Source organism: Paramormyrops kingsleyae, chromosome 23 (genome assembly GCF_048594095.1).
Source record: "Paramormyrops kingsleyae isolate MSU_618 chromosome 23, PKINGS_0.4, whole genome shotgun sequence".
Classification (NCBI taxonomy): Eukaryota; Metazoa; Chordata; class Actinopteri; order Osteoglossiformes; family Mormyridae; genus Paramormyrops; species Paramormyrops kingsleyae.
In genome coordinates this window covers 23,810,752-23,832,965 of record NC_132819.1, presented here as the reverse complement: position 1 = coordinate 23,832,965, position 22,214 = coordinate 23,810,752, and the positions used below count along the sequence as shown (strand labels likewise).

The window sequence follows — 22,214 nt, the reverse complement described above, 5'->3', positions numbered from 1 at the left end:
AAGTTAATTTTCTGGAGCAAAATTAATCGCTTAATCTACCAATCAATAAAATAGTTGATAGATTAATCTTTAGAAAAATAGTCATTAGTGGCTGCCCTAGATATTGGCCAGCCCTATACTCACCCCACATTCATCCCCAAAGGGAACTAAACCCATAACACGAATTCCACCACCAGTCTTCACAAAAATCCCCACCACGGCGTGAATGTTAAGCCTCACCGGGGCTGGACTTCAGGGACACTTTCCTCTGGGTGACCCTACTGACATCCAGGATACACACAAATGAGTCTCATCAGCAGCAAGAGAGGGAGAGAGCCACTACCGGGAGTAAGGGAGCGTGGAGTAGTTACGGCGTGGGAGGGCAGACGTCTGGCGAATCTGACCGATTATATGATGCCACCGGTGTCCTACACAGTCAACTCCTCCTCTGAAAAATCGGCGTCGTTATTTTTCCTGCCTCCCCCCACCCACCCCCCCGAAACCGCAGCAGGAAGCACACGACTGGTGTACAGGGGACAAAGGAGACAGTCAAAGTTCACACAGAGTGCAGTGAACGGTCCGGCCACGTACAGAGAGAAACTTATATACAGAAACTACATATGGTCTGCTTTTAATTATGGGATGGCAGTGGTACAGGGGAAGCACCAAACAGAGATCAAAAGTCCATCCATACATCTTTCCTTTTTCCATAACACATCCACAGCACAAAGTGTAAAAAAAACACTCCGGCAAATCAGAGCACAACTCAAATCAAAAGTACCTTTGTTTTCTACCCGAGGTTCTTGGTTTGAATCACAGGTCTGCTTGTTTCATGTTAAAAATCCATTATGGGCATGTACATGCACACACACACACATAAAGTGCACCAATAACCCATCTTTGACCCCCCCCCGGAGATCATCACTGGGTTACCTGCGAGATTATCCTCACACAGGAGATACCAACCTAGCTCTCCTGCATTCTACACCAAAAAGCAGTCCCACCTGCACCAAGCCACCAGTAAGACAGGGGATCAGGACAGATATGCAACGAAGAACCTCGAAGATCCCACTGCCACGTCATCTTTGAACGTTTCCCCCCCTAGAATCGCCAAATGTTGCGGTTTCCAGCCCAGCACTATGTAATCACGGGCGTCCGAGTTTTGAACTGCTCCAACATGTCCAAACGCCTCTTCTGAAATGAGATGATTGGGGTCTGACTGGTTGACTTAAAACAAACACAAGAAATGAAAAAAAAAATTAATCCGTGTATTACAGGCAGAGGCCAGAATTTACACTCGTCAGATTTCACAATACGCCATTTTCATGGAAAATTAGTATATTTCAAAATACCAGATTACAAACCGTTAAATATAAAAAGTGTCAAGGACGATTAGGGTATTAATTAAGAAGACAATGGCGATGCTTTAAGGGCCTGACTCCGCGCTACCGCGCTTCAGACTGTCGCTCCGTCATGTCCTCCGGCTCAAAGCAGGGGCGCCGATACTCTTAATAAACTCGATTAAGCATGGCTGCCTCTGACGGCTCCCTTTCATCAAGACTTACACGTTTTTCTCTCTCCCCCAGCTCCTTCTTGCCCACAAAATTAGCTTGTCGTGCAAGCTGTACTAATGGCCTTTCATGTCACTTTCAGAAGTGCTTGTGGAGGGCGTAATTACACCAGATCACATGCGTATTAGTGTAGGGATATGCGTGTGAATATCGATCTGTAACCCAGCACAGCACGCCAGGGTCTGATAAACGACTGAGACGGTCCTCATCAGCTTTGGTGACTCATTTGTGATAAGACCGTTTTGGTGTTTATTTACCTAATTGGTCTGTATAATGAAATCCGTCATAGTTACTTGTTTAGGCCTGTGCAAGAATTAGGCTACCCGAAATATTTTACACTAACATAAAATAATCCACACAAAATAAAAACCTTTCCATGTTTTATGCTTCCGTATAGAATCCAGTAATGCAGCGGGTGGGATCCTTTTAATGGGAATAAAAGATCATTTAACGAAAATGGCTTTTGTTGGAAATTATCTAGTTAACGTTTAGCTAATGTATTAGTCTTTGAAAACGTTAAACATAATTTTTTTAATGTAAATGCTTCACCAATAAACGTTTTAATGACTGCAGGCAACAGCGCACGTCCAAAATTAACCTGCGTACCAAAGTCACTCGTCCATCCTCACGCGGCTTCAGAAAGACGCGGAACTGCAGCCAGACACGGAAAACAGCTGTGGGCTTTTTGGCGGCTCCGCTTCATGGCAAACAGTCACCGATTGCAGCCCCTACCGCCTCTATTTCACTTTCAGCTCATGGTCTCCATCAAATCCACTTGCAAGGTCACGGCCCGGTTGACGGGCTCCGCAATCCGAGCGCCCTCCCCCTCCCCCCGGTCTGCATACATATTTAGATGTAGATTTCAAAAATCACACACATTAAACGGTATTTCTAATAATACCCGCAGTCTGCATAAAAGTCGTCAGATAAGATGGGATTAAATTTGTTTCAGTTTCAAGTATAATTTGATTTATAAATACAGTATAAATACAAAATATTTAACACAACTAATTTATGCGTTATGTTTTCAGAGTAAACATTAGAAAGCAAAACTGGCCAGGACTGAAACGTCTATTTTTAATAAGGATAGATTTTTATATTATTGCGTTAGGCATACTTACGAAAAAAAGGCCTACTAATTAAAACCTATAAATTAGCAATGTAATCTACAAGATTAAAATTTAGGCTCATTAGAAGTTACTAAAATCATAACTATTCTTCCACTGCTCTGTTTTATATTTAGGGTATAAAGATTTGTTTAAAACAAAAAACAAAAACGTTTTATAGCATGCAAAAAAAAAAAGTATTATTACTTTGAAGTACACGTGATCCGGTTCAGTAGGTCTATTATTGAACATTTTTGACGAAAGTCCACCTTAAAACAGGTCGGGTTTCACTCGTTCTGGGCAGTTTATACCATCTACATTTTTATTAGGGGAGAATCAAGGATTTCTATGGAGCCTCGAGAGCAGTCTGTAAATGATAATAAACCATATTTTATTTAACCATGAATGGGAGATTATATCGAGAAGTCCTTAGAAAAACGAAAACAGAACCGACCTCAGTTCATTACCCTGCATATGACTGAACGCATAAGCGTATTCTCGGCTTTTAAAGGCGTTTTAGAACAATGTTTTTTTTTCTAATCTAATTAAAAATAAAAAGGGGGCACTTAGGTGCAGCAGTTACTGAAGGTGATTGGTTCTACTGTAATTTAATTAAGGTTAGTTATTCTAGCAGTGTACACAACACACGTGACACTGAGGCCCAAAACAGCTATGTCCAGCTTTATTACTATCGCGGGAACAGGCTAACTAATTTAACAGAAGAATATTATAACAAAAAACAAAAAAAACATACAAAGCCAGAAGATCCGGACTGAACGAAAAGTGCAGCGGAGGCACCTTGTCAGAGGACATCGGCAAACATTAGACAGCAGAGCTTCTCAGAGTCTGAAAACGTGACAACGCGCATAAAGAGGCGCCGACATTATGTGTAACTTTACAGCAGTCATAGAAGGTGTCTAATTTATTGCACTTGCAATGAACTGTTTTGCGTAATTTTAACACGCTAGGCTTACAGATAAGAGCCCCTTCCATTTGTGTTGTGAATAGGAGAAACGCCGTAAAACGCCAGGAAGGAGCGCCGTTATCGTGAGTGTGGTCAGTATATCACCTAAACATGATATTAAGTAACATGCCACTGCTCAACATATCATGCAGCTGATGAGTGCTTTTTGTTTGTCTAACAGTTCTAATTTTTAGGCTTATATTTTACTACGGGTATTGAGGAAATTTATCTTTGACGTGCAACATTAGAGCTAAACCAACTATTATCCATTAGAAGCATGTACAATTCAGAGCTGCTTATACATTAAGGGGAAAAACGAACAAAAGGTCTCACCTAAAAACGTGAATAGTACATTTAAAAAAATCTTATAGCCTATATTTAGCACCGACGGTACGAAATGCAAAATATGACATTTTCCCCCCGTTTAACCTTGCCGGAGAGTTGGCAGGCAATCCGTCCAAATCACAGCCGGAGAGCGGGGTCTTTTTTTTTTTGCTGACATTTCCGACCCCTTGGAGACACAACAACCTGCCCCTTGTCATTTGCGGTGCCGGGGCAGCACCTAATCACCTCTGGCATTACCGCGCCCCGTCCAGATCACCGCGCCCCCCACCCGAGCGCACGCTCCCAGAGTACCGACACGCTACCGCACACACGCACAATGCTTCCCCGGTATTCAACACGCAACGACATCCGTTAGGTACAACTGCAAGATACCAACAAGTACCAACGTCTTCTGTAATACACATATATCTATAAATATGTTAAATACATACACACAGACACACACAAAACACACCCGGGAGTGCAGCAGCTATTCTCAGATTTTACATAGGCCTATACATGTTATAAACGCCAATGCAATATTCCATGCTACAGAACACGACTTAAATGTGTAACAGTTCTTTTTTAAGTTATTGCAAACTTACGTGTTAAAACCATGATTATGTCTATAGATCACATATGATTATAATTAAAGAAGCACCATGTTCAGAAAGTGAAACTTACATGTTCGTATGATACCCAGGCAGAGACACTATCTTATTACCGCGATCGTTACATTTATTTGGTGACGGTGGATCAGATCGGACAGGCAGAGGCGGTTTAGAGACCCCCGGACCAAGCGGGACTTACACTGCGCGCTCCGGCGATGCTGCCAGTCCCTCTGCGCCAGCCCGCCGAAGCATGCTTTCAGAGCTTTTTCCTGGAGCATGCACGAAGACGGACTTGAGGTGTAAAAATCCAGCATCTGTCCCGGGCTTACGGCTAGCACATCCATACAGTCAAACATGATGCACCTCTACAGAAGACTGCAAATTACTGCTTTTTTTCCTTAAAGGGAGGGTGTAAATCGCCCGCTACACTGGACCGAACTCCATCAAACTCTGCCTCTCTTTTGGCACGTCAGATGTTGGTCTTCCCTCCCCGACTACAATCATGAATTATGACAGACAACACGGCTAAAAGCTTGTAATTGATCCAAATGATCGCTTGCCATTTCCCACTAAGTCCAGATTCAAAGAAAGGGGGAAAAGGGGGGTACGATCGATACCCTCAGTAAAATTTCCGAATCGTTTCTCCAGAAACACAGCGCAGCACCGTCCCGCAACGTTACCGACACAAAAGCTCCGATCTTCAATCAAAGGCGGCGGGTAGAAACGTTTCAGAAATACCGCGGCCCCGTGTGTTTAAAAGCGCATCTCCCCTCCGACGGTGAATGGCTTATCCTGCCTCAATACAGCTCATTTCCTACTAGTTTTGTCACAGGGAATGAAAGATCTGGCTGCCTAATATATGCGGGTGAACTTTGCGTGAACCCATCGCAGGCTGCTAACCTTCAAACGACCCGAGCGCTCTGACATCACCGAGTCCCGGCATTCCCGCACGGCTGTAAAGCGCCGCGGCTCCCGACGCCGGCCGTCTCTCCTGCGCCGTTTGCTTTCCAGAAGACAAAATATTCTCCCTTTATTGTTACTATTATGCTTTTTTGTAAATCTACACGTAAGCATGAATAAGGAAAAACAGTCTTTGAAAGCAACAATTGCATATGAAAATAAATATTACGAGGGCAGGCTGATATAACGCGCTCCGGTTTTGACGTGCTTGTTAAAAATAATGCGCATGGAAAATGCGGGGGTTTTGACAATAATATTTATGAAAGTGGATAAAAGGGGAAAATTAAACAAGACGCAGTATTTTGATACGGCCTTTCTGTGCCACGGCTCTTCTTTCTGAAAGTAAACTTTTTTCTTCATTGTTTGCACGCTCTTGTGCGGGTTACCTGCAGAGACGTGTATTACCGTGGTGAGCCCGCTCGCCGTGGGCATGTCCCTGCATCACTGCTTTGCTGTCCGCCGTGACCGTGTTCCACGATTTACCAAAAACCAATATCTTCGACATGCTTTGCGTGCCGGCAAAGGTGATTTTTGGAACCGAAAACGCGATTAGAAACGTAAAAAATCCCCGCAAGCACTTAATGATTATGCGGAAATATTAAGCTGTACACTTTTCAGGGGACTCTGGTTGATGGCGAGGCTGAATATCTCCTCACTTTAACCATTTTTTATCCTGGCCGGAGGGTGAACGCAGTGGGATACTGAATCCCACCATGACTATCTAAACATCCCATACTCAGCGCCCCCGCGTCCCGCCGTTCATCTAGCTTAGCTTATGCGCTTGCCTACTAACTCGCTACTTTAAGCCTCCGGTCTTAAAATATCCTGTTTTCCTCTATCCTGAGGCACTTAAGCCTCTTAATACACCTGGCTGTGATCATTTATTACGTTGTGGCACCGAGCGTGTTTTTGCAGGGACTGATGTCGCTGTTGAGTGTAACCTCTGTGAAAGTTGGGGGTCATGTTTCTTCCAGGGCGAAGGGTCTTGGTGATCACAGCCGGGCAGTGAACTGGGGGGAGGGTATTACTCTTTAATAAATGCGCTACAGTTGTAATTGTGATTTTATGACAAATTATGTTACGGCGAGATCCAACAGGGAAGCATAACCGTGGATTATAGCCCACGAAATGTATATTTTATATTAGCAATCGACGCCTATTTCTTACACAGTTTCTGAAAAATTCGCATTGACGTGAGGTTAAAGATGGGTTTGCGCTTGAAATGAAATGGATTGCTTTCAAAATACGCAAAGGAACCACATGTCGTGTCGTGTTCATAATTTCTGTTTTGTTTAGGTCGATTCTGCCCATGGCACCTATGAGGCACATTTAAAGAAATAAAAAACAGTTTCAAAGACCTTCCTCTGGTTCCTCAGGAAACTGTTTAGACGTGAAGATGATAATGATGGTGATGATGATGAGACCCGTCAAGGACAAAGTGAAACACTGAAGATGCTGTTTTAGACCGTTAAGCACAGTGCTGAGACTCCCCCACTATCCTCCGAGCCCTTAACACGCCGGCATTTCCTCATCAGGAGCCTGTATTCAGGTTCGGCTAGTGACTGTACTTAAATCCTTTATTTGAGCTGCGCAGTCTCATAGACACCATTTAAGGTCCTATGATTATAAGCAAACAAGCACCGGTGGGAAAGACAGAAATGCAGTCTGTTATCTCCCTGTAACCTAAACCTGTAATGCCGAAGCTTTGAGCTTAGGATTTTAGAACGTCATTGAAAAATCTTGCAAAAGAGAGGAATACCCAACATATGCAGCAGTTCCCTGGCTCACACAAATCCCCGACAGCAGCACAGTATATGACACTATCCAAAAAAACTCACTGCATCGCTGACTGCCTTGCCGTCGTTTGGGCTTTTCTGTATTCAGTACAGATAAGAATCTCGTTATACGTTATCTCTGCAGTTGTGATAGGCCTATACAAACATTTACGGCACAAATGTTGTACTTTAATATAGACCGGGTGTAGCTCATAGCAGAATAAATACATGACAAGTTAGTTGAAGATTCGAGCATGTAGGCGATTCGTTTCTGTGCTGAGTTCCCGCAGTTTTTGACTTTCATTTAAGGTACTGTTTAAGTATAGCAATGTTAGGAAGGAAACAAGAATCCTGTGGATTGTTCTGCACCACGAAATTATCGTGCAACTTTATCACAACACAAAAACCAGCCAGCAGGAGAATCCCACACCTATGGCAGACTGTAGCCTCAGAGAATGTATGAGGCCACTCAAACAAATTTATTTTGTTTTAACGATTATTCCAATTTAGACTGTTTTTTTTTTTTTTTTTTTTTTACTTAATTACTTTTTACTTTATTATTCGTGCTATTATTAATTTTATGGTTGTGTAATAATATTTTTCTGGTGCACAATTAATAAATGACCGTGAGATGATAGGACGCTTTTGTGTTCAGCTTTTATGGACCAATTCACCCCGGAAGTCATTATAACTTTCACAGAGAAGTTGAAGTTTACTGCTGGCCTGTTCTTTTACAAAAGCTTCGCACGTTAAACACCGCCGTACAGCTATTATCTTCATGGAATGTTTAGCATTGCCCGTGTGTATACAGGCTACTTTAGCAATTTTAGCTCTGCGCATTATCGGTGGGCTGTAATGCTGTAACATCTTCAGCACTCGATTGTATTTACTCGAGCTGTATTTCATAAGGGCACTTATCCGTAATGTAAACAGTGCATATGCTAACCTGATATATATGAGTCCGGGAGTGTCTGCACCTTGGGAAAAAATCGGATCAGTCTGTAAGGTCTGCAGCATCCCCGAAAATTAAAAGCGTGCATAGATGGCTTTAAAGCGAACTGCCTTCTCTTCTGTCGGTGTCTAACTGTTTAAACAGGAGATCAAAATGATCAAAAGACTTAAAGTTGAACATCTATATAAAAATATTTTATTTAAGCAAATTAGCGTTTATTCTGAATGTAGCAATTATTTGGTAATGTGCTGCGACATATGTATTACATTATACACCACGTGGGCTCGCGTGCTTGTTATATGGTACATTTAAATATCTGAAAAATAAAATAGCTTGTTATTGGTGGGTGTGGCATGCGGAACCACGTGGCATTTTTCCTGCCGCTGCGTGTGAATGAAGGAAGGGGGGGCTGTACGGCCGCCCCATGTCCTGGATCCACTCTCCCAGGCCTGGGTCAGGGGACGGACACACTTCAAGGGGCCTGCTCAGTTTCAGGGACGGGCTGATCTCCAGGGGCTCGTGAATAATGGAGCAGGGCGATAGAGGAGCTCCGAGAGACCCCCGCAGCCTGTCCCCCGGCAGCCTGCGCTCTGTAACACTAACCCCCCACTCCCGAAGCACCATTAAGCGACCCGCAGGTAATGTATCCACCTGGAAATCCACCTGTAATTAGGAGGTGATAATAAAGCTATCCGTCAGGATAAGCCCCGTCTTGGCATCGTTGTGGCTGCGCTCAGCCCACGCCACGGGTTACGGGGGGCTCTGCCAAGGCTGGGGTCAGCCGCCGCGGCGAGCCGGTCCGGCAAAACCGCAGCCAGTGCCCGTCGGAGTGGAAGAGACACACCCCTTCCCGGCAAGGTAGCGATAAGCAGCTATTTGGTCTAATTCTCTTTCCCGTGGGGCCGTCTTGTTCCAGCCGTCAAAACGAAGCGCGATCCCCAGAAGGTCTGCGGCTTCGGTTGTTTTTAATTTCATTTCATTTCATTTAAAGGTGAGATTAACCAGTGAAAGACCATCACAAACAGACTGTCACTGAACCAAATGGAAATGAAACCGCATGACTGCTTACACTGTGTATACCTCTGTCACAGCATGCGGCGCTGCAGTTTCTCCTCTCGATTTGCGTAGCGGTGTATCCTAGTTTTGTAAGAGCGCTTTCACGATTCATTTTACACGTATTGTTAAATCGGATTGTTAAACGGTTTGGATAAGAATGTATACATGCTCACAGTAATTGTGTCATAACACTATGAGTTCATTAAATATTGATTTTTAAAAAGAGATGAGGGATTACAGAGCAACAGCACCGAGGGTTGCCTTGGTAATTAATATTAATGGCCTTAGAACAAAATGTTACGTCACAGACGGGTCTCCCATACACTCACTCGGGATCAAAGCTTCAGTATTTTATAAGAGGTTCTTCCAATATTTTTGTAATGACGTTCTAGACATTCTAATTAACACCAGTCATAATTAACCCAGAATGTACATTTGGGATGGAACAACAATGGCAGGGATGTGGGAGGGGCTTGGATATGGTGGCAGATTAGGGGGGCCCAGCACGTGAGAGGGGCCCTTGAATACATATATTCATATAGGTAAAACTGGGTGGGGGGTGGGGGGACCCAAGGTGATATTTTGACAAGGGATTCAACATTTGTAGGTATTCGTTTGGCAGTGACATGTATGAAATGCAAGAACCTTCCAGAAGCTGAGCACCAACGACGTGGGCAGCCTCGCTGTTGCCCGTTAGGCTATAATTCCTCTCTTGTTATCGGGACCATATGTACAGTCATTATAATAAGTAATAGCTGGGTATCTGTCATCTTTAGTTTGAGGAGCTGGTCACTTGCCCAGTAACTGCATCTTATTTATAGGCTATATTTTGTACTAGAAAGCTTAATACTCCCAGAAATCCTAGAAAAAAATAATTAAAAGCCATCATCCTTTCTAATGAAACTCAAGCTTTTCTTATCTATAAAACAGAAACTTAATATGGGAAAATGGAAGAAAATTTGTTCCTGTTAATATTGTCTTGATGCTTCAATGAAGTTCATTAACTCAGCCAGGCTGGCAGGACACTTTAAAGCTGTGAAAGTGGCCTGAATCCGTGCTGCACGCTCCACTCTGTCCCCGCGGCGTCCTGGCCAGGCTGTTTGCCGGTGCCGTGCGATACCACGGCACGTCGCACGCGAGGCCGGCCTGCGTGTAAAACGAGTAAACAGAGACGTGGCGAATGAGCGCTTTCTGCACAGCCAAGAGCACGAGGCGGACATTCCCACCAGCAAACGCGCTGAAAGGCCACCATAAAGGAAATCCCAGAACAAACAAAAAACATACCATGTGTTAAATTTATTCTCCTTCTTCCTTTCTTTCTTTATTTAATTTTTTTCTTAAGCCGCCAGCTTCTTTTTTCAGTTTCCCTGGTTTCTCTGGTCGCCTGAGTGGCGGATTTTAGCAAGGCGTCCGGTGACAGGAATGCAGGAAGCACATTCCTGGCTGGGCGGGAGGGGGGCGGCTGCGAGTTCAAGTCTCTGCTGGCCCCATGACCCCGTGACCCCGTGACCTTTCATTGCGCCTTGACCTCAGGCTCAGAGGGGTTTGCGGAATCACTGGACGAGTCCTGTTTCTTAACTTCCAAATCTTTCAGTGGTGAGTCTAAGGAAGGGTGTTGAATTCAGCTTCTATTAGACGGCAGCCCTTTATCCACACTGTATATAATCCATCAGTCTGTTTTCCATAATGTCTTATCAGGTACAGGCTTGTATTGAACTGAAGTTTTTTCCTGAAAGAAGGGGACACAAGGCAGGAGACACTGCGGATGTGATACTGCTCTGACCTCATGTAACCTTGCGTTTTTTGGCTGGGGGGGGGGGGGGGAAGGTGGGCACAGGGAGAATGTTCAAACTGCACACCTATCTAGTCACCCATCTGTCTTCTAAGCAGTAGAGGGTTGCTGAGTTTCCTTTAAGCCATGCTACGGTATTGCAGAGTAATATGCAGACTATGGAAGCACAGAGTGTGTGTGACTGGTGGTTATTTAGAGGGAAACCATAACATCACACAACTGCACGCATTCGACTTTATTGATTTGTTTTATTTATTAAAGAGCGTCTTCAGGAAAGCTGGGAGGCGCAAGGGGGGCGGCCGAGCGGGGGGGGGGGTGCCTGGGGTCTGCAGGTAAACATGCCCCTTCCAGCATGAGGGAAGCCCACGGCGCGTGGGGGGGGCTGTGTATTGTTTATTCCAGGCTTTCCTCGGGGGGTGCATCAGGCTGTGTGCGATGTAACAAAGAGCCAAACACAAGCTCGCTTGTTTATTTCTGCATCGGGTGGATCAATTTACCGTGAGCGGGGAAGCGGCCCGTCAACCTTAGTGAAGGGGTTTCTTCAGGCCCAGTATTTGTATAGTATTTTTATTTTTTTAAACTGCGGTATAATGTTACCATTCCTGCATCCCACTATGCAATGGAACAGGAGTTATCCTTCTCCTCACACTGCTGGCTTAGCTGTTATCTGCCTAATCTAACCAGATTTTGGGGAGAAGGCAAAGCCACTCGATGCCGGTCAACCCATCAGGCGACATTGGGAGAGCAGACATAGCAAACTAGCCATGTTACTGGAAGATCGAATCCATTTCACAAAATCGTAATCACTGGTATTTTCTGCGTCAGTATTTTTCTTGAGGAGCATTTTGAAGATTGAGATTCCAACCCGAAGCTGAGCTTATGGCAGTGGTGAAATCCGCAGGGAAGGTGACTTAGGCGACCGTCCTCGAGGGTCCCTCGGGGGTCGGTGAACTCTGGGGGAGCGGCAAGCCAGACGCGTGAGATTTACCGGGCTACCGCGATGTCCTCCGCACGTGTCCTTTCAGCATCACCCCAAAAGCGCCACATGACACCAACAAGCTGGGCCTCGCCGGGCCACAAGGGGGAGGAGGCATGGTAACCGTGGCAACCGAGCAGCTGCCAAGTGACCGGGCGAATCGGAGTGGGACGCGGCCGCCGGCGCGAGATATAGAACATTCCAGAAGACACGCGTTCTGATGGCATGGAAATGCATGAAGTCCAGCTGAAACTGGAGCGCGGCCAATCTGAGGCAGGCAGGAGCGAACAGCCCAACTCAGGAAGGGTTGGCACGGGCGGGCGGGCGGGCGGAGGGGCTGTAATTGTTTCGGGGGGAAAGGAGCGATAACAGTTCGGGACAACTGCTCCCTTGCCGTAAACATGGGTCAATATAGACAGAATAATTACACTTTCGCTGTAAGTGCGAGCGATCTCACCGGCCCCCTGTCGCGTATAGCCCATTACGCGAGGATGCATCGCTTACCACAGGAATCTGCCTCTACGGGACACACGAAATTGGCAGATTGATGGAAGGCACTAATGGGACCTTAGCTCATAAAAAAGTCATGTTCATATATATTTAAAACTAAGGGAACAGTGTATATGTTAGTGATATACGTACATTTGAATTAAATATTAACATTCATGGAAACACTTGAGGTGTGTTTTAAAATCAGGAGAATGTTCCGGGCTGTGTGGTGAGAACAGGGGCCGCGTGACGCTGGTAATTACATGCAAATTCTGCAGCACGTTTCGAATGGCATTATAGCGAAGACTCGCGCCTCATTAGGGTGATTTGTAAGCGGGGGGGTGTATAAGCCGCCCTTTTCCAGGCACAGTCTCACCCCAGGGTTGTGTTGCTGAATTTTCAGGAAGGAGGACATGGAGAAACATCGGTACAGGGACAGACCCCCCCCCCCAACACCACTACCGCCTCCCCTGGAGAGCACTATAGAAGAACAGGAATCCCGGAGATTGGGTCATGTGCTTTATTCTGGGGGCGGGGTCATCGGGATCTGTTTGACCTCCACACTCACTTAGGAGGCTCACAAAGGGGGGGGGTCACTGACCCCTGCACCTTCTTTGGCTAATTAAACGCAAACATGACTTGCCCACCTAACACCAGCATTTTGCATTCACTTTGGATATGGGTTTTCAGATTGTCACAATCGATGCCTGGGCTCTCACTTTCCTCTTCATCCGGCCAGCCGGCTGTCCCCCTTAACCTCGAACCTTCTCCCAGGGCCACAGAAACCGATCCAGCATCCAAACCTCCAATCCAACCCCGGACGAGTCCAAAAGAGCCGCTCCGTGGCTGGGGAGGATTACCCGCTCCCGACGGCTTTGCGCGGAGCGCCCCGCCTGCTAGATCAGAGCCATCTCAGCACGCCGGCCCCAGAGCCCGTGATCCTGCAGAGATTAGCGCACAAAGTCGGCCCTAATCCCTCCCTCAGCGCCGATGGTATCGGGGGCCGCTCGCTTTGGGGTCCTGTGGCAGGGCACGCACGCGCCGGCGAGTGCGCCAACATGGACGGCTGGCGCCAAGCTTAGCACCGCCACGCCATACCATCACGCACGCACACGGGAATCGGCCTGTCTGTCCACGCCGAGTCCTCTTCCGCTAAAGCGAAATTACGTCTGCCTTTACGGGACTGGAACTGAGGAGGCCTCGGAGTTCTGGGGGGACTGTAATAATTAAAGGAATTAAATTAGCAATTAAGTGGCGGTGGGACCACTTACGGAGACGGCTAATTAGTTAATCCAGGAGCGGGTCGGAGTCAAGGCTTCCGGAATTTACCCATTTAAAACAGTAATATGTCTGTCTGCATTAAGTGTGGAGATTTCTGCTGCTCCGTGTGTGACAGCAGCCCCAGCCGGCTAACTCGATAACGCGGCCGGCCAGGGAAGACTAACCGCATCACCGCGCTGCTTCCTGATTACCTTTTTTTTTTCCCCCACGTCTTCTCCAAATTAAACAAAATGATGAGTGAACTTGACGTGAACCAGCATGGCGACAGAGTCTCAGGAGTCTGCGCCCCGAGATCAGGAGCGGGCCGGGAAAACGCCGCTCCAATGCTGCGATTCCTGCCGCTCTTTTAAGGAGACGGATCTTTCTGGAAATACGGGAAGGCCATCCTGCACGTCGGAGAGGGTGAAGAGCTTCGGGGAGCCTGGGGGCCGGGGGGGTGGAATGGGAACCGCGCCCTGGGTGGATGGGATCGATGACACGATGCGTGTGAACAGGAACGACAGTGAAAAGTAACAGGGAGGACAGGATGGGGGGGGGGGGGGCGCAGTGGGACTCTCTCCACGGCAACCGTACTTTTCATCAGGTGCTATTATGAGTCCCTGTTCACGTTACTGGATCGAGCCCATGCGGCATAACCAAGGTGCTGACAGGGGCTGATTGCCCGATCACTCGTCGGCCCCCACGAGGAAAGGAGGGGTCACCCAGAGGACAGGAATGTAGGAGGGCTTTCCTCTGGGCCAACAGCAGCCCGTATCCATGCCCAGATGAGGGGGTGCCCCATCCCACCCACCCCCGTATCCATGCCCAGATGAGGGGGTGCCCCACCCACCCCCGTATCCATGCCCAGATGAGGGGGTGCCCCACCCCACCCCCGTATCCATGCCCAGATGAGGGGGTGCCCCACCCCACCCCCGTATCCATGCCCAGATGAGGGGGTGCCCCACCCACCCCACGTCCCTCTGGCACACCCAGCCCTCTCTCTCTTTTCCCCATCCCCCTCTCCCACTTTCTCAGTCCCTTATTGTCAGACTGCTGCTCATTTGCCCCCCCCCCCCCATTATCTGAAAACAACCTTAAATTGAATAAAGCCCAGTGACAGTGCTTAGCGATGACAGTCCCTCTCTGCCTGGGGGGGGTGGGCTGGCTCAGTCCTCTGATCACTATGTCTCCTGACGCCTACAGAAAGTCGCCATCTTGGATAAGCGCCTCCCCCCCCCCACAATGTGATTAATTATTATTACAAATTATTTTGACATTGTTGGGGGTGGTTTTCAGGTCCCCACAAAGATCTGTGAACACAATCAAAAAACTGAAAATGCCAAAAATTTGTTTTTATTTGTTCCTATTTCGTTTGGTTACTTATGGGTAAGTTAGGACTTGGTGGGGGTTAAGATCCTCATTTTGGGATTAGAACTGGAGAGTCCCCACAAAGATATGAATCCGTGGACTGTGCTTGTGTGTAAGAACAAGTGTGTATGCGTGTGTGTGAGTATAGGTGTGTTTGTGAGTATAAGTGTGTGTGTGTGAGTATACGTGCGTGTGTGTGAGTATAGGTGTGTGTGTGAGTATACGTGCGTATGTGTGAGTATAGGTGTGTGTGTGAGTATATGTGCGTGTGTGTGAGTATAGGTGTGTGAGTATACGTGCGTGTGAGTATAGGTGTGTGTGTGAGTATACATGCGTGTGTGTGAGTATAGGTGTGTGTGTGAGTATACGTGCATGTGTGTGAGTATAGGTTTGTGTGTGAGTATAGGTGTGTGTGAGAGTATACGTGCGTGTGTGTGAGTATAGGTGTGTGTGAGTATACGTGCGTGTGTGTGAATATAGGTGTGTGTGTGAGTATAGGTGTGTGTGTGAGTATACGTGCGTATGTGTGAGTATAGGTGTGTGTGTGAGTATAGGTGTGTGAGTATACGTGCGTGTGTGTGAGTATAGGTGTGTGAGTATACGTGCGTGTGTGTGAGTATAGGTGTGTGTGTGAGTATAGGTGTGTGAGTATACGTGCGTGTGTGTGAGTATAGGTGTGTGTGTGAGTATAGGTGTGTGAGTATACGTGCGTGTGTGTGAGTATAGGTGTGTGTGTGAGTATACGTGCGTATGTGTGAGTATAGGTGTGTGTGTGAGTATAGGTGTGTGAGTATACGTGCGTGTGTGTGAGTATAGGTGTGTGTGTGAGTATAGGTGTGTGAGTATACGTGCGTGTGTGTGAGTATAGGTGTGTGTGTGAGTATAGGTGTGTGAGTATACGTGCGTGTGTGTGAGTATAGGTGTGTGTGTGAGTATAGGTGTGTGAGTATACGTGCGTGTGTGTGAGTATAGGTGTGTGTGTGAGTATACTTGCGTGTGTGTGAGTATAGGTGTGTGTGAGTATACGTGCGTGTGTGTGAGTATAGGTGTGTGTGAGTATACGTGCGTGTGTGTGAGTATAGGTGTGTGTGAGTATACGTGCGTGTGTGTGAGTATAGGTGTGTGTGTGAGTATAGGTGTGTGAGTATACGTGTGCGTGTGTGTGAGTATAGGTGTGTGAGTATACGTGCGTGTGTGTGAGTATAGGTGTGTTTGTTTCTACCCTCTGCATAAACAGTCTCTTGTTCTGTCTTGCCACAAAAACAGATGATTCTGAATTTCCCCACGATAAACATCCTCTGTTAGGGAGGCCAGCATCTTGTACATATGAGCTTCTGTAAGACACGCCCCCCCCCCCCCCCCCACTGCCAGAGCATGCAGGGATTTTTAGACACCCACCAGGGGCTGTGGAGGGAATCCAGCACACATGGCTGGCGGTTGGTATGCGGGGGGGTCCCTGCTCACCATGACCGGATGGTGGGGGCCCTCCCCTCCCCTGCATTCAGCACCATGACAGATCCCGGCAGACTCGACCGTTCCCTGGAAAGAAACGTTTTCGAACACAGATGAGGGAGGCGGAGTGGACATTTCACAGTGTGTCATCTGGGAGCACGCAGGACGAAAATAAAGAAAACGGTACAAGTGTTTAGCTCGTGTGTGTGTGCAAATCTGCACATGCACAGGCGTGTTGCTGACCCCATGTGAGCGCGATCTGCCCAGGTACACGTGTCGCTGGGTGCGCATAATTCTTTGTGCGTTTTATGTTTTCCTTCATGAATGTCTGAAATGGCCCCCTGCCTGTGTCACACAGAATGTCTTCCTGCCTCATTTCTCTGAGTGTAGCACTGTGACCTCAAACTTACACACTTGCATTAGCCTTTGATGTAGTAAATAGCTCTTCGGTGAGGAGCACAGATTGTTCCTGCTCCTGCACCCTAACCTGGCTGCCTTACCTCTAAATCCTCAAGCTAATACGCCGAATCAGACCTCAAAACTCCACTTTCATACAGCTTGAAAGCCATTCCTCGGCTTGCAAAGAGGACCCATGTTTGGCCAGAGGGATGTGGGGTCAAAACCCACCATTTCACAGATCTTCACAGAGATCAAACGATGGACGACAGGGTTTCTCTGTTCTTTTTTTCTATGCTGGTGTTTCTTTCCCTCAGGCTCCGCCTCTTGCTGTGTTTTAAGTTGTCATTTCAAAGTACACGATGAGACTCAAGTGCCTGAAGGTTGCTAGTTCGAGTCCCAGGAGGGGCTCTGCTGTGATACTGAACTTCAGCGCACTATTCAGCCATATGAACAGCAAGTCAATTAAAAACATCAGCAGCTATAAAACTAAACAAAACTGACAGGGCAAAATTAAAAGGAATAATATGTGTGCTTTAAAAACACACACAACTAGAATTAAACCACTGGCTTTTATCCTTCTGCCCTGACCCTGTTAGATATGTTTGCCACAGTGGTGAAAATCAGGAAGGTGCTTCTGCTCTCTCAGTCAGAGCTGAAAGGCTCCAGAAGGATCTTCTACCCTCAAGCCATTAGAGTGCTCAATACTTAATTGACACTTTTAATTTAAATCATCTCCTTATTTATGCACCTCACACTATTCGATCTATGCTGCATGTCTCTGATCTTTTTTTTTTGACAGTATTATTTATGACACATTTATTATATTACGTTTAATGTCTTTATTTTGCTTTTACTGTTTATTATGGCAGTGTAGAGCGCCAAGCACCGTGCATTTCAATCCTAACAGGCTTTCCTCTCTCCATGCTTATAGCTGCATAAAAGCGGGTATCCCACGTACGCTGTACCGACCGCTACACGCCACTGTCTGCAGCGCCAAGGCGACCCCCAGTCCTCCTCCAAGGCCCCCCCGAACGCAGAGACCCGCCTCCATTGCTGCGCACAGCCGGGTCTTTTGGCGTAAACACAGCGAAGCCTGCGGACTCCCCTCTCCTCCCACCCTTCTCGGCCCGGTCCTTTGGGGGTAATAAATCAGACCTGCGCCAGGCTAAGCAAGCCGCGACAGGGCCGGCTCTCGCTCAAAGCCCATTCACAGAAGAGCGGCCTTTTTGTAAAGAACCATGTTGTGCCCATTAAATAACTTACAAAAGAGGCCATTTTCTTGATTTATGTATGGTTGCCATAGCGACGTCGCTGTGGCTACTGGCAGTGGCGGGAGTATGGAGCATAGATTTATAGATCTCTGCGTTGTTTTTTTTTTTTGGAATTACTCTACAGGGCATGTTTTGATATGCCGATGTTTGTTATTTATCAGAATGATAAAATCAGCTGTCGCTGTGCCGAATTAAACAACGCACATTACTCAAAACACACTACTATTAGATGTGTTAAATTCTGCTTCATACTTTGGAGGTCTGCAAAAGAAAAGGGACAAAATGAAGTAGCTGTAGATATGATAGGTCTGTGTGTTTTACCTGATCCGCCTGTCAGTGAGTTACACACTCAGGGAGGCTGTGATCCCAGCCTGTACTGGCATGTTAAGGCACAGGAGCTGCTGCAAGCTTTGGTCGTTTGCGTTTTACAGTCGCCAGGTGACCTGGATGCGTCAGAGCGCCACCATGCTGCTCTTGGTGAATTACACACACTCTCAGAGCAGGTTATCATTAATGGTTCTGAGCCCTGAAACGTTTCTGCAAATAGAAAGAAAAAACTGGATCTCATAGGTGCCTTTCTGCAGGTTCAGACCCGGAGGAGCATTTGAGGGTGAATGATAGCGCTGCTTGGGTTTAATTGGTCACATCTCTCAGGTGTAGGAATAGTCACATGGTCAAAGGCTGACACGTCTCCTGCGAAGCAGAACCTGGGGTGGGTGGATCCCTGCGTGCTGTCAATCACTGCCTGGTTTAGCCCAGTGGGAGGCGATATAGCCAATAAGACAGAGGCCAAAGTAGGGGCTGCTGACAGCACACTGCAGCGCCGTGCTGGGATGCCCTTGTTAAAAGGAATAGCAAATGAATCCCTTAAAATCGGAAATAAAAGTTTGCAGAAAAGGACATTGTGGCACTTTGTGAAACTAGGAATTACGGGCTATTTTAAAAATAAAAAGTAAGAATTATTTCACTTCTGTGTTCTATATTTGGCATTATATCTCAGACTGTAGCTCAGAGGGTAGATTTGGTGCATGTGTATACAGGGCTGTGGGTTCGAATCCTATCTCCACCATGTGTGTGGAGTGAGTATGTTCTCCTTGAGTTACAGTCCAGAAACATGCAGGGAGACTAATTGACATCCAGTGTACAGTGCAGCCTGGGGCAGAGTCCAGGCCCCTGTGACCTCGTGCAAGGTGAACAGTGAGAAGATGCAGAACCTCTGTTTCCAAAATGTAATTCAGCTGCCCAGTACAGCCTCATCTTCACAGGGTACGCAGAGATAGGAATAACGGAGTGGAAAGAAGGAGAACAATTTCATGCTGATTATGTCACAAAAAACTATTCACACAACTTGAAGTTCAAATAAATCATTGTTCTGTTTAGTCAGTGTAATTATCCACCCATTTTTGTTTGTGGGGGGAGGGGATGGGGGGTCCGTATCTCAGCATTGAAAGCTACACCTAGCAGCTGGTGTATGATAAACCAGTGACGAGGCGACAGCAGCTTTGAGGGGAAATTAAGTAGGTGGATGTGACAGAACTCCTTCAGAGTGTGTGAGAAACGCCAGTGTGTGTTATCAGCTACTCGAGGCACTAACTGGTGCGTTAACACGCCAGGAGAAACGGCCGCGTCAAAGCCACTTAATCGTCGGCACGGAAAATCGGGCAAGTGCGTTAGACGGATGGGCCACCTGAGCGCACCGGGGTCGCGGCTGAGCCCAGGGGGCCGGGGACGACTCCATCCTCTGACACACGGCCGCACTTCACCACGATCGATTTCCAATCACACTGTTTGAGCGCTTTGTGTTATTTACACAGCACGTGGGAGCCGTGTCTCCACGTCTTTGCTCTGGGAAGAACAGACAAATGAGACAAGAAAAGAGACACCATACGATGTCTGGGGGTTTCAGCGCGATTGATTCGCAGCTGAACATGTGACTGAGTGAAATGAGTCATGTGGCCAATTCAAACTGGCCATGTGGCTGACTCAAAATGCTCATTTGACTGACTCAAACTCATCATGTGACTAACTCAAATGCTTTGTGTTTCTGATTCAAACTGCTTGCAGTACTTTTCAGTAACTGTTTGCTTTGTACTCTCAGAAGGCCTGATATAAAATTTCAAGACGTCTATCAAAGAAATTGGATAGAAGATATTGATTTGTAAGCATACTGCAGTCAGACATCATAAACACACTTCATATATGAGAGGTAAGATGACCCACTTTATTACACCAGGTCCTGATCTACTGCATCTTCAGCATGCAGATGGTCTACATGACAGGGAAATTCAGAACAGGTTTCCTCCTGGCCTAAGCAAAACAGAGATTCTGTGTTGGACAAGGTCTCAGAGTCAAAGTGTGCTTCTCCACAGTCTGCTGCAAAGTAAGGCCTGTCAGAATGTACAGCCATAGTCAGAGTCACAGCAGAGTCAAGTGCCAAATCGGACTCAGAAAGAACTCAAAGAGTCCAAGCAAGATCCTCAGATTTCACGATGCAGATGGAAGAACAAGGAGGTGCAGGGCAGGGCTTAATCCATGACCTCAAAAGAGAGGGAGTGTTGAGAGGAAAAGCAGCCCACCGTGAGCACATGTACGAGACCAATGTTCTCAGCATATCTGAGGAGACAAAAATCTAGAAGGACTGATGCACCCAATTTGAGATAAGCAGCAGCTTGCTTGGGGGGGTAATGGATGCTGGGGGGGTCCATGATACGATCCTTTCATAAGAATGGAAAATCAGAGTCGATAACAGGAAGCACAGCAACACCATCAACAAGCACCCCTGGTCAGATGTTAGACTCCTCTCCAGACAAAGCTGACTTTCATAATCATGTGACACCTGCTTGTTTGACCTAGGAAACCTGAAAGCAAAAATGTTACACGCAAGTGACATGAAGAATAATTTCAAATGGCTAATGTCTGGATTTATCTTTTTATTTTGAATAGCTAAAGCTTAATTCAGGAATTTACACCAGTCTTCCCTGGATTTTAGTTGAGGGGTTGAATTTCCACATTCATGTTATTTTATGCTTTCATGAATCATTGATGAAGCTGGAAGCCAAATTGGCAAACTAATTATCTAGTTGGCTGACTGGACGAGCTCCACCACTTCCGCCAGTCAGGGACCTGCGGCCATTTCGGAAAGAGCTACTATGTTACCGTCTTCATTAAGATCTCCCAGACGCTGCAAGTACTTTTTGATAGACAGAGGGCTGAAGGGTTCTCAGAAGCCAGACGAAAACAGCAGCTTACCGAAAAAGAAACAACAGCGACGGATCCCGGAAGGTCATGGAGAGGTGACACTTTGACAGGTAGAAAAATCCAGGTAAGCAGGCTGACAGACAGAGATCATGAAGCGCGTCTTGGTATCTGACGGTGAGGCTGGGCATTGCTGGCGAGGGAAGCTGGTGCCCATATGGTCGACTCTGACAGAATGAATGCAGCACTGGGGTCTAGGCAGGGGAGTGTGTGGGGGGGAGACGTTTCAGGGGGTGCTAAAAATGTGCCTGATTCCAGTCCTGCCTTTATATCAAAATCAGCAGACAGTTCTGCTGTAAATGTCAAAATGTGAGCAATTAAGGGACATCCATAAAATCACAATGACGCATACAGACTGAGAACTATTGACCATGTATTAAACATATGTATCATTTAAAATATTTAAAGCCCATATGTAGCATACATTTGTATGATGTTGCATAGTCACAGTAATATTTTGGATGTAACCTGTTATTAACTGGTATCCAGTCCAGGATGTACCCCTGCCAAGGGCCGTATGAAACGCTCTAGGCCACCCCAAGGCTCTGAATAGGATAAATGGGGAGGATGGATGGATGGATGGATGGATGGATGGAAGAAATGCACTCCTACGAAGCAGTGTGTGTTTTAAAGTCCGCTCGCACAGGTACCTGG

The 22,214-nt window shown here is 46.7% G+C and overlaps 1 protein-coding gene across 5 annotated transcripts in view; it reads right to left on the bottom strand.

Annotated features, from left to right (window-relative positions):
- The window catches only part of LOC111842822 (retinoic acid receptor beta), an 86,923-nt gene that overhangs the window by 28,739 nt on the left and 35,970 nt on the right, over nucleotides 1-22,214 (bottom strand). For 3 of the 5 annotated variants that reach the window (XM_023809843.2, XM_072705655.1, XM_023809844.2), the window contains exon 1: nucleotides 4,755-5,431. The exons of the other annotated variants lie outside the window; for them this stretch is intronic. In XM_023809843.2, the coding sequence (XP_023665611.2) occupies nucleotides 4,755-4,911 (157 nt within the window). In that variant the 5' untranslated portion in view covers nucleotides 4,912-5,431. Of the gene's footprint in view, nucleotides 1-4,754; nucleotides 5,432-22,214 lie in introns of those variants that run through there. 5 annotated transcript variants of the gene reach the window in all.